At 40.9% G+C, this 16,078-nt stretch overlaps 1 protein-coding gene and 1 pseudogene across 2 annotated transcripts in view; both read left to right on the top strand.

Moving 5' to 3' along the window:
• The window catches only part of TNFRSF1B (TNF receptor superfamily member 1B), a 55,341-nt gene extending 49,165 nt beyond the window's left edge, over positions 1-6,176 (top strand). Inside the window, exons 9-11 of one of the 2 annotated variants that reach the window (XM_012545651.3) lie at positions 358-592; positions 3,398-3,574; positions 5,729-6,176. In XM_012545651.3, the coding sequence (XP_012401105.1) occupies positions 358-592; positions 3,398-3,574; positions 5,729-5,877 (561 nt within the window). In that variant the 3' untranslated portion in view covers positions 5,878-6,176. Of the gene's footprint in view, positions 1-357; positions 593-3,397; positions 5,383-5,728 lie in introns of those variants that run through there. The other variant, XM_023499956.2, reaches the window with a different exon arrangement.
• Positions 6,177-10,958: 4,782 nt separating this feature from the next.
• On the top strand, positions 10,959-11,702 carry LOC100914119 (annotated as a pseudogene).
• The last annotated feature ends 4,376 nt before the right edge of the window (positions 11,703-16,078 follow it).

Genomic DNA, 16,078 nt, shown 5'->3' with positions numbered 1-16,078 from the left:
TTTAATTTATTTTGTTAAACATTTTCCAGTTACACTTTAATCTAGTTCTGGCAGTTTGGGAAGTTTGCACCTCGAATCTAGATTTCTTTCTTAAGAAAGTGAATGTAGTTTAAATTTAAAAGTCCACATGCCTGTGTGTGTGTGTGTGTGTGTGTGTGTATGTATTTTGCAGAAAGCTGGTTGTTAAATATTTATCAGCATACCTTCGTTTAACTGCTCTGACATTCTCTACCCTAAGGGTCCTCCCAGTCCTGATATTCCAGGGTCCAAAGCTCAGATGTTCTGTGATTCTATTAAATCCTCTGAATCTGCTGCATCTCCATCTTGATGGTCCCATGCTTTTGTTTCTATGTCCAGCCTCACCCAACAGTTGAGAAGTCCCAGAGCTTTTTGGGCCACAATGGAACAGAGCAGCAGAACCTGCTAGGCTCAGAGGCCACCTCCAGCAGCAACTCCCTGGACAGTATGCTGAGCTCTGGGGAAACCAGGGAATTCCAGGAGGCAAAGGGAGTGGAAAACCATCCCCGCCAAGCTCCAAACTCAGAGAAATCCAAGTGTGGCCAAGAAACCAGAGCTGGCTCCATGGATTCAGGTGAGAAGCTACTTCGCCAGTAGAGTTCCAGGCTCTGTTTTTTGTATCTTAAAAAGGATTTGGATTAAATAGGATTAAAAAGAAAAAAATATAGTCAACTCTCATTTATTTACATGGTGGATTTTGACTCATTCATTACCTGTGAGACCTAGAAATTATTTTCCTTATCCTCATCTGGCCTCAGTTTCCTCATTTGTTAAATAATGTACCCTTTCTGGGACTCGGTTTCCCCAAAGGATATGTCAGTCTAAGCTCTAAATCCATGATCTTTGGTATGGTGGAGCTTATCCTTGAAAAACATATGCAGTCTTGGCTACCCGTCCCCTGTACCCAGAGACCTTTTGGTCCCTTTAAACCTAACTGTGAAGTCCCACTAAATGCCATCTGTTTAGTACTGGAGTAGAACATTACTCAGGGCCAAATTATAATTTGTGGGGGTTGAGAGTGGGAGAATATTTGCAAGTGAAAATAACTATAAACACAATCTCCTTCCGAGGAGGGAGTCTTTTTGATGTAAACTATCCCCCTAATCTTTGGGGGGGAAGAGTTGAAAAGGCCCTGAATTGAAACCCCTCCCTATCTTTGGGAGGGGCCCCACCCTCCTGTTTATAGGAGAAACTCCCAGATAAGCAATTTTCTCCTATGATTCAATTGGAGATCTTGGCCAAGGGCATAATCACCATAATCACCACCCTCTATTAAAAGGTTCTGAGTTCCGGGTAGCAAAAAAACCCAATAAAATCAAATGCTGTTTGCCCAGACTTTTGCAAATAATCCTAACAAGATTTTGCCTGCTAAGAAAGCTGTTTTCTGAGTGTAATAAACCCACTTTTTTTTTTTTTTTGCCACAAAAGTCACCTCTTTCATTAGGGTTTGTGAATTTTTTTACAAAGTCTGTAAATCTGTCAGGGGACCCCATTGCTGTCAGGGGAGCTCTCATTCCTCATTTCTCACACCTCAACATTTCAAAATACATTCATAGCACCTGTTTCTATAGAAACAATGTTCTCTATACAAATAATTTTGATCTTTTAGCAATTTTATTTTATTTTTTTAGCGTCTACCTCCCTGGGTAGTTGTTAAAGATTAAATATGTTAAGGACCCTGCCTAGGTGAAGGGGCAGGACAATTCTCTGAGAGCCTCCACAGCTGTGAATCATAACATCTGAAGGAGTTGCAAAGCAGCCTTTACTGACACGGGTGTTCCTTGTGGACTGGGAATGAAATAAATTGGAGGCAGAGGGAAGAGGAGAGAGGTCAGACAACGAAACTGCCTCTCAGTCTCCTGGTATCATCATCATCCTGTCACATGAAGAGATCCATTCTACACGTCTGAGTTAGACCTCCAGCAGCCACTGGCAGGTGGCTGCTGTATCACCACATATGTAATGTCTGGACTAGCTCTCTGGAGGATCTCTGGACTAGTCTTGATCTTAGGTGAGGAGTGATGAAGGCAGGAGAGCCACCAGGAGGATCTGTTTCTGTCTCCATCTTCTCCATCTGTCTGTGTCTGAGTCTGAGATGGAGCTCCAGCTCGTCTCCAGTCCTCTCAGCCCTTAAATACCCTAGTCTGATTATATCATTACATTACACTAAGTCAACTAGAGGGATTACATCATTATATCAAACTGATTATATCATTATATCATACTAGAGTTATTATATCATATCACACTAAGTATATGTAAACTAGAGAATGATTATCTCATCAGTCACACTGAGTAAACAACCTGCTGTGAGTATCCTTGCTTCAAGTATATCTTACCCAGAGTTCCAGCCTTCTACATAAATAAGATTAGATAGATAGATTGATTGATGGACAGAGTGACAGACAGATAATTGTTCATTTTCGGTCATGTCTAACCTTTTTTGACTACATTTGGGTTTTCTTGACAAAGATACTGGGGTGGTTTGTCATTTCCCTCTCCAGCTCATTTTAGAGATCAAGGAATCTGGTGGGGTTTTTGTTTGTGTTTTTGCTGAGGAAATTAGGGTTAAGTGACTTGCCCAGGATCATACAGAAGGCATCTGTTTTTGCCCTTTTTTTGTACCCCTGAGGTTTGGCATACAGTAACTGTTTAAGTACTTTTCAAGTACTTTCTTGTCCCATGGGGTCAAAAGATCATAAATTTAGAGTCTAGAGGGATCTTAGAAATCATCAAGTCTGATCCACTATTTTACAGATGAAGAAACTGAGACCCAGATAAGTTAAGTGTCTTAGCCAGAGGGTCATATAAGTAGTAGATATATGCTTATAGAACAGGAATTCTTAAGTTTATTTTGTGTCATGGTCATAGGTACATGCTGGTGAAAATTAACTTAAAAATGTTATCTAAAAATATACATTTAAATTTAACCTGCAGTAATTAACATTTTCCCATTATTTTCTTAAGTCTAGACAATTAAGAAAACAATAAATCAAGCTGTGATTTGTAGCATTTGCTGATTTATGAGGTATATGTAAATGCTCACACTGAAAACTTAACAATTGGGCTTAAGAGTTGGTTTGAACTGGCCTCTTATGGAGCCTTCCAGCAGACTGGCAAAATCTAGGAACATTTTCTCAGAATAATGTTTTAAAATAATTGAAAGGAAGGATAAATTTCAATTAATTGTCTGTGAAAATAAAGATGTAACTTTTTTAACCTATAAAGATTACAGATAGCCCTTGAAATCTTCCCCGGACCATGAGAGGTACCCTAATCTAAGCACTACTGCTCCCCAGATTGAGAATCTTTCAGCTCAGCTCTTCCTACTCTTGGTCTCTATAAAATGATTCCTCCTTCTTTCTTTGTGTCTTGACAGAACACTCCCATGGTGGAGGGACCCAGGTCAACGTGACCTGCATCGTCAACGTGTGTAACTCAGATCATACTTCCCAGTGTTCATCACAGAGCAGCTGCCCTGACTTTGAAGCCAGGTCTTCTGGTTCCCCACGGAATGAAGATGTTCCCTTCTCCCAAGAGGAGAGCCCCAAGAAAGGCAAGCCAGGCTCCCAGAATGTCCTGGACACCCTCCTGCCAGATTTAGAGGAGAAGCCACTTCCCATTGGGATACAGGATATGGGCATGAAATTCAGTTAACGAGCTGGACCCTTTGTCTCTCCCTTACTGGAAGGATCTAAGCAGAAGCTGGGTGACTTTGTCAGAACTCTCCAAGGGGTTGCTGTACTTTTTTGAGGTTCACCTTTTTTGGTGGGATTGTGTTGCTCTTCTTGGGCCAGCCTCCATCCTTCCATGGGCCTTGCTCCTCCTAGGCCTGTCTCTTGACTTCTGAGAAGGGGTCAGAGAGAAGAATATGAATGCCTTTGACTTGGTTTCTCCCCTTTCTCAATTTCCTTATCCTGCTTTGTCTTTTCCAAGATGCATCATGGTTCCTGAGCTGGGTGCCAAGTACATGTGGGTCTCTCTCTCTCTCTCTCTCTCTCTCTCTCTCTCTCTCTCAGTTCCACCGCTAAAGAACTTTGCAATCTCGGCTCAGCCATATTTCCTATCTGTGCCTTGGTTTCCTCATCTGTCAGAAGAAGGAGAAGTACTAGAAGTCTACTTCTAGATGCTAAATTCTTGGTAAATGAAGGATACTCTTAGATCTGTCTTCTCCACGAAGACTTCATTTTATCCTCATATTCCTCAGCTAGGCTGAGAGGAAGAGATAGCTGGACAATCCTGGGTCAGAGATGGGATTAAAACCTCTTGGCTTATTAAAAAGTGTAATACAGCAGAAATACCATGAATTTGGAGTTAGAAGAATTAGATTCAAATCAGGTTTTTTTTTTGCTATTTATTAGCTATACAACCTCAGACAAAACTCTAGACCTCTCTGGACCTCAGTTTCCTCATCTGTTCAACCAGAAGATTGATTAGATATCCTCAAAATTTCTTCACAGTGTTAAAACTATAATTTTATAAACTGTAGGGCCCTGCTGGTGGTGGTGGTAGGCAGGGAGTCCGTCTCAGACACTGAGATTTCAGTGTCTTGGGAGAATACTAAGAGGTTTAGGATAGAAGTGAGAAGGGAACTTCTCAGACGCTCATGTTGGGGAGAAAGGTTTGATTTGGGGGTTGACTTTTGTGATTCAAGATCTATGATACTTGTAACCACCATAGAAGGTCAGTGATCAAGACATTCTCGAACCTGCTCCCATTACCCTCCCATCTTGGAAACTCATTTGGATTTTACAATCTGAAGAGATCATTATATGGTGTCTTGTCTTTAGCACTGACTCCTTTTATTTAAGGAATATGGTATAGGGCAATGGAATGAGTAATCTGGAACCAAAGGGCCAGGTTAAAGCCTTGGCTCTGCTACTCATTCCCTCCCTCTCTGGGCAAATAACTTGCCCTCTCTGGGCCTGTTTCCTCATCTGTAAAATGACAGGGGTTGACTAGTTCACATCTAGACCACCTTTCAGCTCTAAATCTATGACTCTGGGAGGAAACAAGAATTGGAGCTTTTTAAGGCCCCAAGAGCCATTCAAAATCTACTACCTCAAAATTGGGGGCCTATCCTTGGCTCTGTACTTTTTGCTTCTCTTCCCTTCCTCTCTTACCTCAGCATCCTGGGGCCCAGAAGAAACAACCGGGCCACATTTATGGCCCAAAGACCTGAAATTTGTGTTGTGAGAATTTGTATATTTGTGTGTGTTTGCTGGAATTGTTTTCTGTTTATGAGAGAGAGTGCTAAGCAGAATGTCCTGTTCATTTCTTTTTTTTCCCCTGAGGCAGTTGGGATTAAGTGACTTGCCCAGGGTCACACAGCCAGGAGGTATTAAGTGTCTGAGATCACATTTGAACTCGGGTCCTCCTGACTTCAGGGCTGGGGCTCTATCCACTGCGCCACTCGGCTGCCCCTGTCCTATTCATTTCAATAAACATTCATTAAACTCCTGCTGTACACAAGATACTGTGGCTATAAAGAAAGCTTTTTCTAGTTCTTCTTCTGGGAGAAATATGATGGATTCTGGAAGTCAGTTTGACCATCTTCTAGAAGTCCATCAATCACTGGGACTGCACTGCAATGGACACTGGATGAAATGGGAGTCAGTCCCAGAGTTTGCTTGCTTGTCTATGTGACTTTGGGCAAATCCATTGACTTTGTGAAAGGGTTGGGCTGAATGATTCCTACGGTCTCTTCCAGGCCTAAGTGTGATCCTGCGGTTATCGGCTGCCCTTACAGGAGAGTGGACCTGGCCAGATCCAAAGTGGTTCTGCTCAAATGGAAGCCATTCTAACCAACCTCAGGAGCAAAAGGAAAAAATTCATCATGGCCCTTGGCAGCTGTTATAACTGGTCCGTTCGTATTGGCTCCTGGACAGCTCCTTCACTTGTGGATTCTATCCATGGAAGAGAAACTTGTACCCTGAAGACCCTAGCCGAGGTCATTCAATGGATGGGAAGAGAGCTCCCTCTGGTGGTCGTATGTAGAAATGCCTCATTGTCATCTGGGGAAAGACTACAATAGACATTTCCCTGACTGAGTTACCAAATGGGCCATAAGGCCAGTGTCCTGAACATGATGTACAATGAAAGTTTGCACTGTCTGACAAATAATTTTTTTTCAATAAAATATTTTCTACTTTTAAACAGCTGACACCAATTTTGGTTCTTCTGGTTTGGCGATGGCCATAATTTGGGATTCTCCTACTCGGTGAAAAACCTGGGCCTGTGAAGGATTTTGAAAGAAAGATTTTGAGAGTGATCATTTAGGTTCAATTTGACAGGCATTTATTGCTCTCCGATTCTTCATTTGTAAAATATGAGCTCTTTGAGAGGAGAGACTGATTGAGTCTCTCTTTGAATCTCTAGCATTTAGTAGGTACTTAATAATCTGATTCTTGGGGGGAAAGATACTAACTTCCAGTGGGGGGAACCAGAATGGCCTCCAGCAGGAAGAGGTGCTATAACTAAGTCTTGAATGGATCTGGGGATCCAAGAGGCAGAGGTAAGTAGGAAGAATATTGTAGGCATGGAGATCAGAGTGCAACTATCATGGAGATGGAATGGCAGGCCAGTTTAGTTGTACCTTAAATATGTGAGGGGGCATAAGGTAAAATAAATCTGGAAATGACAATGAGAGACAGCAAGGCAAAGGGGAGAGAACTCTTGCATCCCAGATTAGTCCAAGTACCCATTCTGCTATTTATTAGCTTGATGACTTGATTATGATGAGCCTCCGCATCCTCATCTGTAAAATGGGAATCATGATGCTTATATTGATGAGGGGAGCGCCGAAACTGTGTCTGTCTCTCTCTCTCTCTCTCTCTCTCTCTCTCTCTCTCTCTCTCTCTCTCTCGGACTTTTGGGGGGAAAGCTTGGGAAACTCCTTCAGAGAAACTCTCCCCTGAGAGACCCACCCCAAGGAATTAAGATAAAGTGATTTGATTCTATTATCTGAGTGGGACTAGTTGAGTCCAGGACCACTCCTACTTAGCCCAAGCTGGAGATTGACATAGAATTGGAGATTATTCCAGATTCCAGAGACATTCATTCAATTCCAAGATTCTCTATTCTGATTTCAACTCAAACTGCTCCCAGCCCCCACCAAGAGCTGCCCATAAAACAATCTTCCTTCAGCTCAGTCCCTTGCAGAGGACCTAATCATGCTAAGGAACCTCTCTCACCCTTGGGATAGCTTCGACCCTCTGCCCACTGAAAAGACATTCTTTTTCAGTGTGACTCCCTCTTTATCTCTCTCCCCTATTTCCCTAACAGGACCCTATTTACCTCTCTGGCGAGATTTCTCTGTTAGATCTTTACTTCTCTGTCAGGATTTGCCACTAAGAAAGTCTGCCTACAAAAGCTGACTTCTCAGTTCTAATAATAAACTTCCTTTGCCAGTTTAACTTTTCAGTTTCGTAAATTCATTTACAAAGGACCTGTGCCGACCAGAAGGGGATTCCCACAACTCCCTGCCCTGCGCCAAACCTCATCTCATTCTCAAGGGTTTTTGTAAGAACTTTAGAATTGATTGTATAACATGGGGGACATTGTCACAGGACTGCCCAGCATGGGTGCCCTCATCAGAGAAGTCTCATCATCTATGAGCGAAGCAGAATTGAATTAGTCCAAGATATGCAAAATTAGAGAAGTTATCCCAAATGTTCATATGGATTATATTGGTCTGCTCAGCCATAGTCAGACACATTGGAACTCAACTCTAACATAAATGATGTCGTGTTGGTCCTCTTTGAAAATGAAGAATAATAATAGTATATATACTAAAATAGTCAACAACATGTTCCACTTTGATGCTACTATATCTATATCTGATGAGGTCTTCAGTTCTTCAATGTTAAGTGTAATTAGCAGAGGAAATAATAAAAATTAATGCAGGTAGGGAGAAGGCTCCTATAAAGATCAGTTTAGCTCCATAGTTCCACCCTGTAGGGAGATCCTCTAATCTGAAATCCAAGTTATGTCAAACCCGAGACCCCATCCTCTGGCGAAGTCTGGAGCAGTCTCACCTTGCCATGCCCTGTCAAAAATTGCCTTCCTTTGGGGCAGTCCATTCTACCTCATGATATCTTTCCCTTTCGCCTTTCCCCATGTGAAGTGGTATCTCCCCTAAGTCCACCATGCTTCCCAACTCTACTTCTTCTTACAGCTAATTAATTTTTTAGAGTGCTAAGTTCCTTTTAAGATTTAGCCTGCTAGGGCATGCCCCAACCTCATGTTTCTACTAGGTAATTGGGAGTTCCACTGAGGAACTTGTATTTCAGAGGCTCTCCCAACTCTATTTCATATTTACCATTCCTGATCTCTATTGTCTCCTTTCATTTTGTCTCTAATGCTTTCCCTCACTAAATCTTCTTTTTGCCAAAGAGAAGGGCCAATGTGGATTCTTCACATAACTGAACCCCAACTTTTGGGCCAGTAGACATCAACTGGTGTCTATATCAGTTTGGTCCTCAGATCACATCATTTAATGTCAAACTCCATATCATAAACCATATCATATCTATCTGTCTACACATGCAAGATACTCTTAAATTTAATCTTTATTAACATTTTCTCTATCACTTTCTTGAAAGTTAGGCTATCAAAAAGACTGTGACTTACCTTGATTTGTAGTATTTGCTGATTTCCAGGACATAAAATGATCACACTGAAAATTTAACACAAGGTTCTCCTCCATCACCTGACTCCAGCATATCTCTGTGATTGTGTGTAAAATATATGTAAATATATACCTATTTTAGAAGCTGGGGAAACTATCTGGCTTCTGTGGGTGGTTTCTTTAAAAGGAGTCCCATCTCATTGCACATTGTGGGTTTTAAAAATATTGATATCTCCTGTTTCACATTATCTCTACATCTTAAAATATATACTTAATTCCTCTTCCTTCTAGAGAGTCATTTCTTGCAACAAAGAATAAAAAAGGAAAAAAAGACCAATATAGCAAAATTAAACAACATATCAACCCAGTAAATCATTATAGCCACAAAACAATTATAGCAAAAATAGGTATCTTCTCCTGTTTCTTTTTTCAAGCCAAGCTTGGTCATTATATTTAATCAATGAGTTTTGATTAATTTTTGTTATTATTCTTTCCATTTCCATTGTTGTAATTGTTCTATATTGTTTCCTGGTTCTGCCCACTTAGCTCTGCAGCAGGTCAGAGAAATTTTCCCATTCCTTTTCTGAGCCATTATTTTCTTTCAGAGCAATAGTAATATGCAGCTTGTTTTTAAAGGAGAACCCATAGGTCTCTGTTTGGGTTCTACCACACACATTTTTTCCTTCCCCCTTTCCTTTTAATTTTTGATAGTATTCCATTTCTCCAAATACAGTCAAAGATAGCCCCCAACATCCATTCCTACAAGATTCTGTATTCCAAATTCTTTCCCCTCCACTCCTCTGTCTCTTCCCCAAACAACCAAACAGGTGAAAATGTTATACTTCAATTTATATTTAGTCTTTGTAATTCTCTCTCTGGATATGAATGGCATTTTCTATTCCAAGTCTATTGGAATTGCCTTGAATCACCACATTGTTGAGAAGAATCAAGTCCAATATAGTTGATCATCACATAATCTTGTTATTACGTACAATGTTCTCTTGCTTTTGCTCACTTCACTAAGCATCAGTGCATTTCCAAGCTTTTCGGAAATCATTCTACTGGTCATTTTTTATAGAACAATAATATTTCACAACATTCATAGACCATAACTTATCCAGCCATTCCCCAACTGATGAGCATCCACTCAGTTTCCAGTTCTTTGCCACTATGAAAAGGGATGCTACTGTAATGTCAGAGAAAGTGAGACAAGACTGAGATTAGTTTTTAATCTTTTTAATGTGGAGAGTTTTTTAGGCTAGCCAGCGGAACAGAACTCATGTTCAAAAATCATTCAGCCCTGAGGGACTAAAGCAGGGACCTTTAAAAGGGTTTTTTAGGTAAACAGGACATATAGCCTGAGTATATAGTTTTATAGGAGAACAAAGCAGATAAGGGGGAGCGCAGACATTGGGTGAGCAGACAAGCCATAATTACAGGAGAGGATCATATCTTAGTCCTGACAGGATAAAGGTCAAAACAGGAAGGATGAGGAGGGAGGCAGTGAGGTGAGGAACAATACTCAAAAGGAGGGGGAATTATCCCATCAAGGATTGAGATAAGGCACCTGAAGTTTTATGACTTAATGGTATTTCAAAGGCTTCTTTTCTGACTCAATTCTCCCAGTCCTAATGGCAAGGAAGTAGGGGGTGGCCATAATAATTTTATTCAGGGCATAACACTACAAATCTTTTTGTATATGTACCACACCCATTCTTGAAGCAGTGGATAGAGTGCTGAACTCGGGACATTGTTATTGTTCATTTGGGGTTTTCTTGGCAAAGATACTGGAACAGTTTGCCATTTTCTTCTCTACTTAATTTTACTGATAAGTGTGAGAAACATGGTTAAATGGCTGGTCTAAGTTACTGCAAGTAAATGTTTGAAGTCAGATTTGAACCACAAGATGGGTCTTTCTGACTCCATCTTAAATGTAGTCTCCACTATACCACTTAGCTGTCCCTGAAGACCTGAGTTCAAATCTTCTGTCAGACACTTACTATGTGGGCCTGGGTAAATCATTTTACCACCATTTTCAGGCTCCATTTCCTCATCTGCAAAATGGAGATAATAATAGTACCTACCTTATAAGGTTGCCATAAGGTTTAAATGAAATAATATTTGTAAGGCACCATAAATGTGAGCTATCTCTTTGCTGCTTCCATCCTTTCCTTGTGACCTGTCCCCTTTCTAAGTAGTTGAGATTCCTCAGCCTGTCAGTAGTGACTGAGCCTGCCCTTATTCCTTCCCACTGCAAAGATCAACTGCTCCCAATGAGAAGTCAAGACCTCCAGAGAGCAGAGTTGGGGGACACAGAGTCAATAACCTAACCCCATTTTCCACTCAACCCTCTCACTCCAACCACACATACTCATACAATCAATATGAGACCAAGATGGGAAACAAAGCAGAAGAGGATTATAATTTTGTCTTTAAAGTGGTGTTGATAGGGGAATCTGGAGTGAGAAAAACCAACCTGTTGTCAAGATTCACACGAAATGTTCATTACAATCAGACAACTATTGGGGTGGAATTTTCTCCTCCAAATGTGCTGCTGTCACAGGCCAAATCTGGGACAAGCTGAGCTGGACTGATACCGTGCCATCACTTCGGCGTATTACAGAGGGGCAATTGGGGCCCTGCTGGTGTTTGACCTAACCAAACACCAATGGAGCTGGCTGAAGGAGCTATATGACCACGTAGAGGCTGCCATTATTGTCATGCTGGTGGGTGTTGAGTGACCTGAAGAAAGGTGTCCACTGATGGGCTCACATGTTTGTTGAAAATAAGGGATTTCTGTTTATGGAAACCTCAGTTTTTGACTCTCCTAATGCTGAATTGTCCTTCAAAGCTGTCCTTAAAGAGATTTTCACCAAGGTACCCAAGCAGCGACAGAATAATGCCCATGCCATCCATCACAATCACTCTGGGAAGTGCCCAACCTGGGCAAGAGCTGAGATCTGGGGAGAAGAAGGCTTGCTGGAAGTATCATGTCCTGAAGCCTTTCTTGTTTGACCTGAATTTATCATATTCTCCCTGTGAGTCTCAACCCTAAAAGATGACCCCTTCTGTTGCATCCTCATTAACTAGAGGGAGAGAGAAGGACCCAAATGTCTAGAAAGCCATTCTTGGTTGACCTTGAGGATCTGTGACTGATCATTTTTTTAGAGTGTAAGGGAGAATTTCTATAGTCTAATTCCACATCCCTTCCTTATTATCCCTGTATGTTTTCTCTCTATACAACATTAACTAGCTTCTGGGATATTTCTGTGCCCTTTGAGAAGGTCAGCTGGCCCTAAACACTTTGCTCTTATTTACCCAAGAATTCTATTGCTGGCTTTGTTTTTGTTATGTTTCCCCTGAGTCCCTCCAGCAATAGCCTACCCCCACTAGATCCGACCAATAACACTTTCATAACAAAAAAAAAAAGTGAATTATCATTGTCGTCATCATCACCAACACCATCATCATCATCATTATCATCTTAAGTTCTCTCTGTAATGACCTAACAATTCTCTCTGCTCCAAGGTCACAAACTGACATCCAGTGCTGACCTTGAGCAGAGTTTGAACCACCCCAGATTATAGGATAATGGATTCTGAGGTAAAAGGGTCTCACAGGCCCACTAATACTTACACTTTATTTTTTTAGATAAAGAAAGCAAGGTCTGGAAAAAAACAGAATCAGGACTAAAATTCAGAGGCATGATTCCACACCCACAAGTGTCTCAGGCAGGGTTCTCACTCCTGTCATTTCCAGGATTCTATCCCAGGTTCAATGGCAAAGGTAGAGGCTGTAGGCTATTCCCAGTTCTGGAGATCTTCTCAGGGAGGTGAGCTCTTCTTTATCAGGTGACTTTAGGAGACAGACCAAATTTCAAGACCCAAGAAAGTGAATCCTTTTCTAACAAGCAGAATATTAGGTCCTGTAGCCTGTACTGGGAAGGTAAATAAAGGCAGAGACTTATGTGCCCTCACACAGGTTATAGCTCTGGACAAAAAGGGATTCCTCTGATCTGTCCACTCATAAGGCTGGCCTTAGCTGTGAGACATACACTTTATCCAAGCAGTAAATTATAATTAAAGGGGGACTCCTCTGTGGGTTCCCCAATAACTTAATAGATTAGAGAGACAATCAAAGTACCTGCTGCTGGTAAGCTGGTAAACTCCTTCCTCCTCTTTCAAGTGGTTGATTTACTGTGTGGCTTGTAGATTTATTATTTAAATTCTCTGTTCATTTAGCTACAACTAAACTGGATGGGAGAGGAGTTATGAAAATAAGCTAAGTTTCCCCCTCTCTATGCCCAGTTGCCTCATTTCAATAAAATGATAGTATTAGGCTAGAGTTCTATAAGGGCCCTTTTGCTCTGAAACATAATGGTTGTTTCTTTCCCTTTGCTTTGGATATAGAAGAACAGAAAATATGAGAAAGAGGTAGGGAGGAAGGGAAAGAGGGAAGGAGGGGGAGAGGGGGAGAGAGAGAAACAGACAGAGACAGAGAGCAGAGACAGATATATACAGACAGATGGAAGGAGGGAAGGATAGACAGATGAACAGAGGGAGAGACAGAGAAAAAGAAGGAGACAGAGAGACAAAGACAGCAAGAAACAGAGGGACAAAGACAGAGACAGAGACAGAAACAGAGGCAGGGAAAGAGATAAAAAGGGTGAGAAACAGAGAGAGGCAGAGACACAGAGACAGAAATAAAGAAAAAAGAAAGAGACAGAATATTGGTGACAGTTTTACACATAGCAAACCCATACCCCTCAAGACTGGGGCTCCCCATTATAGAGGAATGCTGCCCCACATGTTGAGAATGAAAAGAGATTATTGCTTGGGTGTGATCTGGCTTACAACTCAGAGATTCTAAGTACTTTCAAGACTGATCTTGACATGATGTCAAAAAATTTCCATTAAATGTTCTAAATCCTATGACCATATAAGTCTGTCTGTCTCCCCCCTCCTCCCCTTCTTTTTCTCCTTAATTATATATTTTGAAAGACTGGGCAATTGACAGTCAGCAACACTTCTCTTGATTATATCTGCCTTTGAAATCTCAATTCTGTGTTCCTTGTATTCCTAAGTTTTCCTTTTTTTTTCTTTCTTTTTTTTTAAAGCAATTCAAAGACTGATTTTGCTTTTCAAAAGAAGGATTTACTTTTTTTTGGGCAGTTTTCTTTTCTTTTCTTGGAAAATAAATTTATTGATATCCTTTGCTTATACATCATCTTAATTTCTAATTCTACCCCTCCCCCATTTCTCCATCCTTGATCCTTCCTTTATTAAAAAAAAAATTAAAAAAAGAAAAAAAACAGGTCAACAATACCTATCAACACAATGACCATCCATATCATACATGTAGTGTTTTACAATCATAGCCCCACCTCTAAAATAAAATTTTTTTTTCTCAGTTCCTTTGAGCCATACTTAGTCATTATAATTACAGTTTTATTGTATAGTCCTTTTTGTTGACATTGCTCCTACTCACAAGATTAGTTGAATGTCTACTTCCCCCTAGCTCTGATCACATTCATGTGTCATAATTTGTGCAACCAAGGTCAAGTTGACGTCTTGTACTTTTCTATGACTGAAGACTAACTGAATCCTTAGGAAAAAAATATCAGGTTACATCTCTAATAATGAGTCCAAGCATATCATAAACAAACTTAATTATCCTTAGGCTCCAGAACACTTAGTGATTTATCCAAAGTGGCAGGAAGCTAGGGATGAGACGCAACTTTTAAAGCACCACCACCATTATTTAGGCTGTTATTTTGTGATAACTCTATCATTCCTTCCTTAGATGCTTGTTGAGGTCTGGCAATGACCCTGAGCCCTTCAAAAGTGCACTATTCAGTGCAATTATGAAATGCTTTCTGTGTGCCAGAGAGTGTATAAGCATTTGTTAAGCATCTGCTAAGTGCGAGGTCTGTGTTAAGTTTCTGGGAGAAACTTAAGAGAGAGGCCAAAAACAAAATAAGAGCTCAAAGTCTAATGGAGGGGTCAACCTTCAGTTATGTACAAACAAGATATTTCCAGGATAAGTTGGAGATAATTCACAGAAGAAGGCACCAGCTTTAAGAGGGTTGGGATGTGTTTGCTTTGTGTGTGTTTTTTAAACAAAAGACTTTAGCAGAAACCTGCAGGAAGTTGAGGAAGCCAGGAGGTAAAAATAAGGAGGGGGAGAATTCTAGGTGTGGAGGAAAGAGATGATCAGAGTTCAGCGTGGGTAACAGCAAGGGATCCAGTGTCTTTGGGTCCTAGAGTACATGGTAGGGAGTACTAGAAAGGTAAAAAAGGGCTTTAAGACCCAAACAAATACTCCAGGATCAAATACAAAATCCTTAGGGAGCCACTGGAGATGACTAAATGGTGGTGGTGGTAGTGGTGATAGAGTGACATGGTCAGACTTGAGCTTTATGGAGATCACTTTGACAATTGAATGGAGGATGAATTGGAGTGGGAGAAAACTTGAGGCAGCAGACCCACCAGCGGTCTATTGCCTTCTTGAGGTGATGAGGGTCTACAACAGAGTAGTCTCAGTGTTAGAGACAGTCCAGTTAATTGACATTTATTAAGCACCTATAATATGCTTTGTGCTAACTGTATTTGTGCAAATACAAAAAAAAAAAAAAAAAAAAAAAAAAAAAAAGGCAATCCTTGCCAGAACAATATAATGGGAGAAGATGGATACAGAAAAGGAATTGTGAAGGCAAAGGTAGGATGGGGCATGGAGAAAAAATCTGAGAAGTCTCAAAGTAGTGCAGCTAGGTGAGAAATAAGGAGATAAGCTTTCTCCGTAAACCAATGTCTGGAGTTATGGTCTAACTGTCTAATCAGAGAGGTAGAGGACAGTGATGGGCTGGGATCAGAGGAGGGAAGAAGGAATATAGCAGAGACATAAAGATAGAAGCAACAGATGGATGGAGGACATGAGAGAAAGTGAAGGACTGGGAATGATCTGTATGTTGTTGTGAACCTGGAGGACCAAGAAGTTGGTTTTTCCAAGGCTGTGTTCATGGAACCCAAGTTCTGGAGTGTGGACTGAGAACTACCCATAGTTCTCCTGGAGCTAATCTGGGGATGGAGAGCTCATTACAAGTAGGAAGGAAAAGTCGCTGGTCACAGCAATTCATGAAACTGTCTAGCAGGATCATAGAGCTGATCTGGAAGGGATCTTAGATACCTTAGATACTGATGAGGAAACTGAGGTCCAAAGAGAGGAAGGTTATATAGGCAGTCAGCATCAAGAACTATTTTTGAATATTTGAAACTGAGTCCCCAGATCCCAATACAACCAGTGTTATTTCCATTGTCTGTCTCACTGCCTAACTGTAGAAGGCTTTGCCACATCTTGGATTGAGAAACTTCCAGAGCAAACAGCTCCATTTTCAAGATGAGAAAGCATCTATATTCCTGATTTTCTATTTAT

Source organism: Sarcophilus harrisii, chromosome 3, assembly GCF_902635505.1.
Source record: "Sarcophilus harrisii chromosome 3, mSarHar1.11, whole genome shotgun sequence".
Lineage (NCBI taxonomy): Eukaryota > Metazoa > Chordata > Mammalia > Dasyuromorphia > Dasyuridae > Sarcophilus > Sarcophilus harrisii.
Note: the sequence above shows the minus strand (reverse complement) of the source record. Positions and strands in the feature narration are given on the sequence as shown.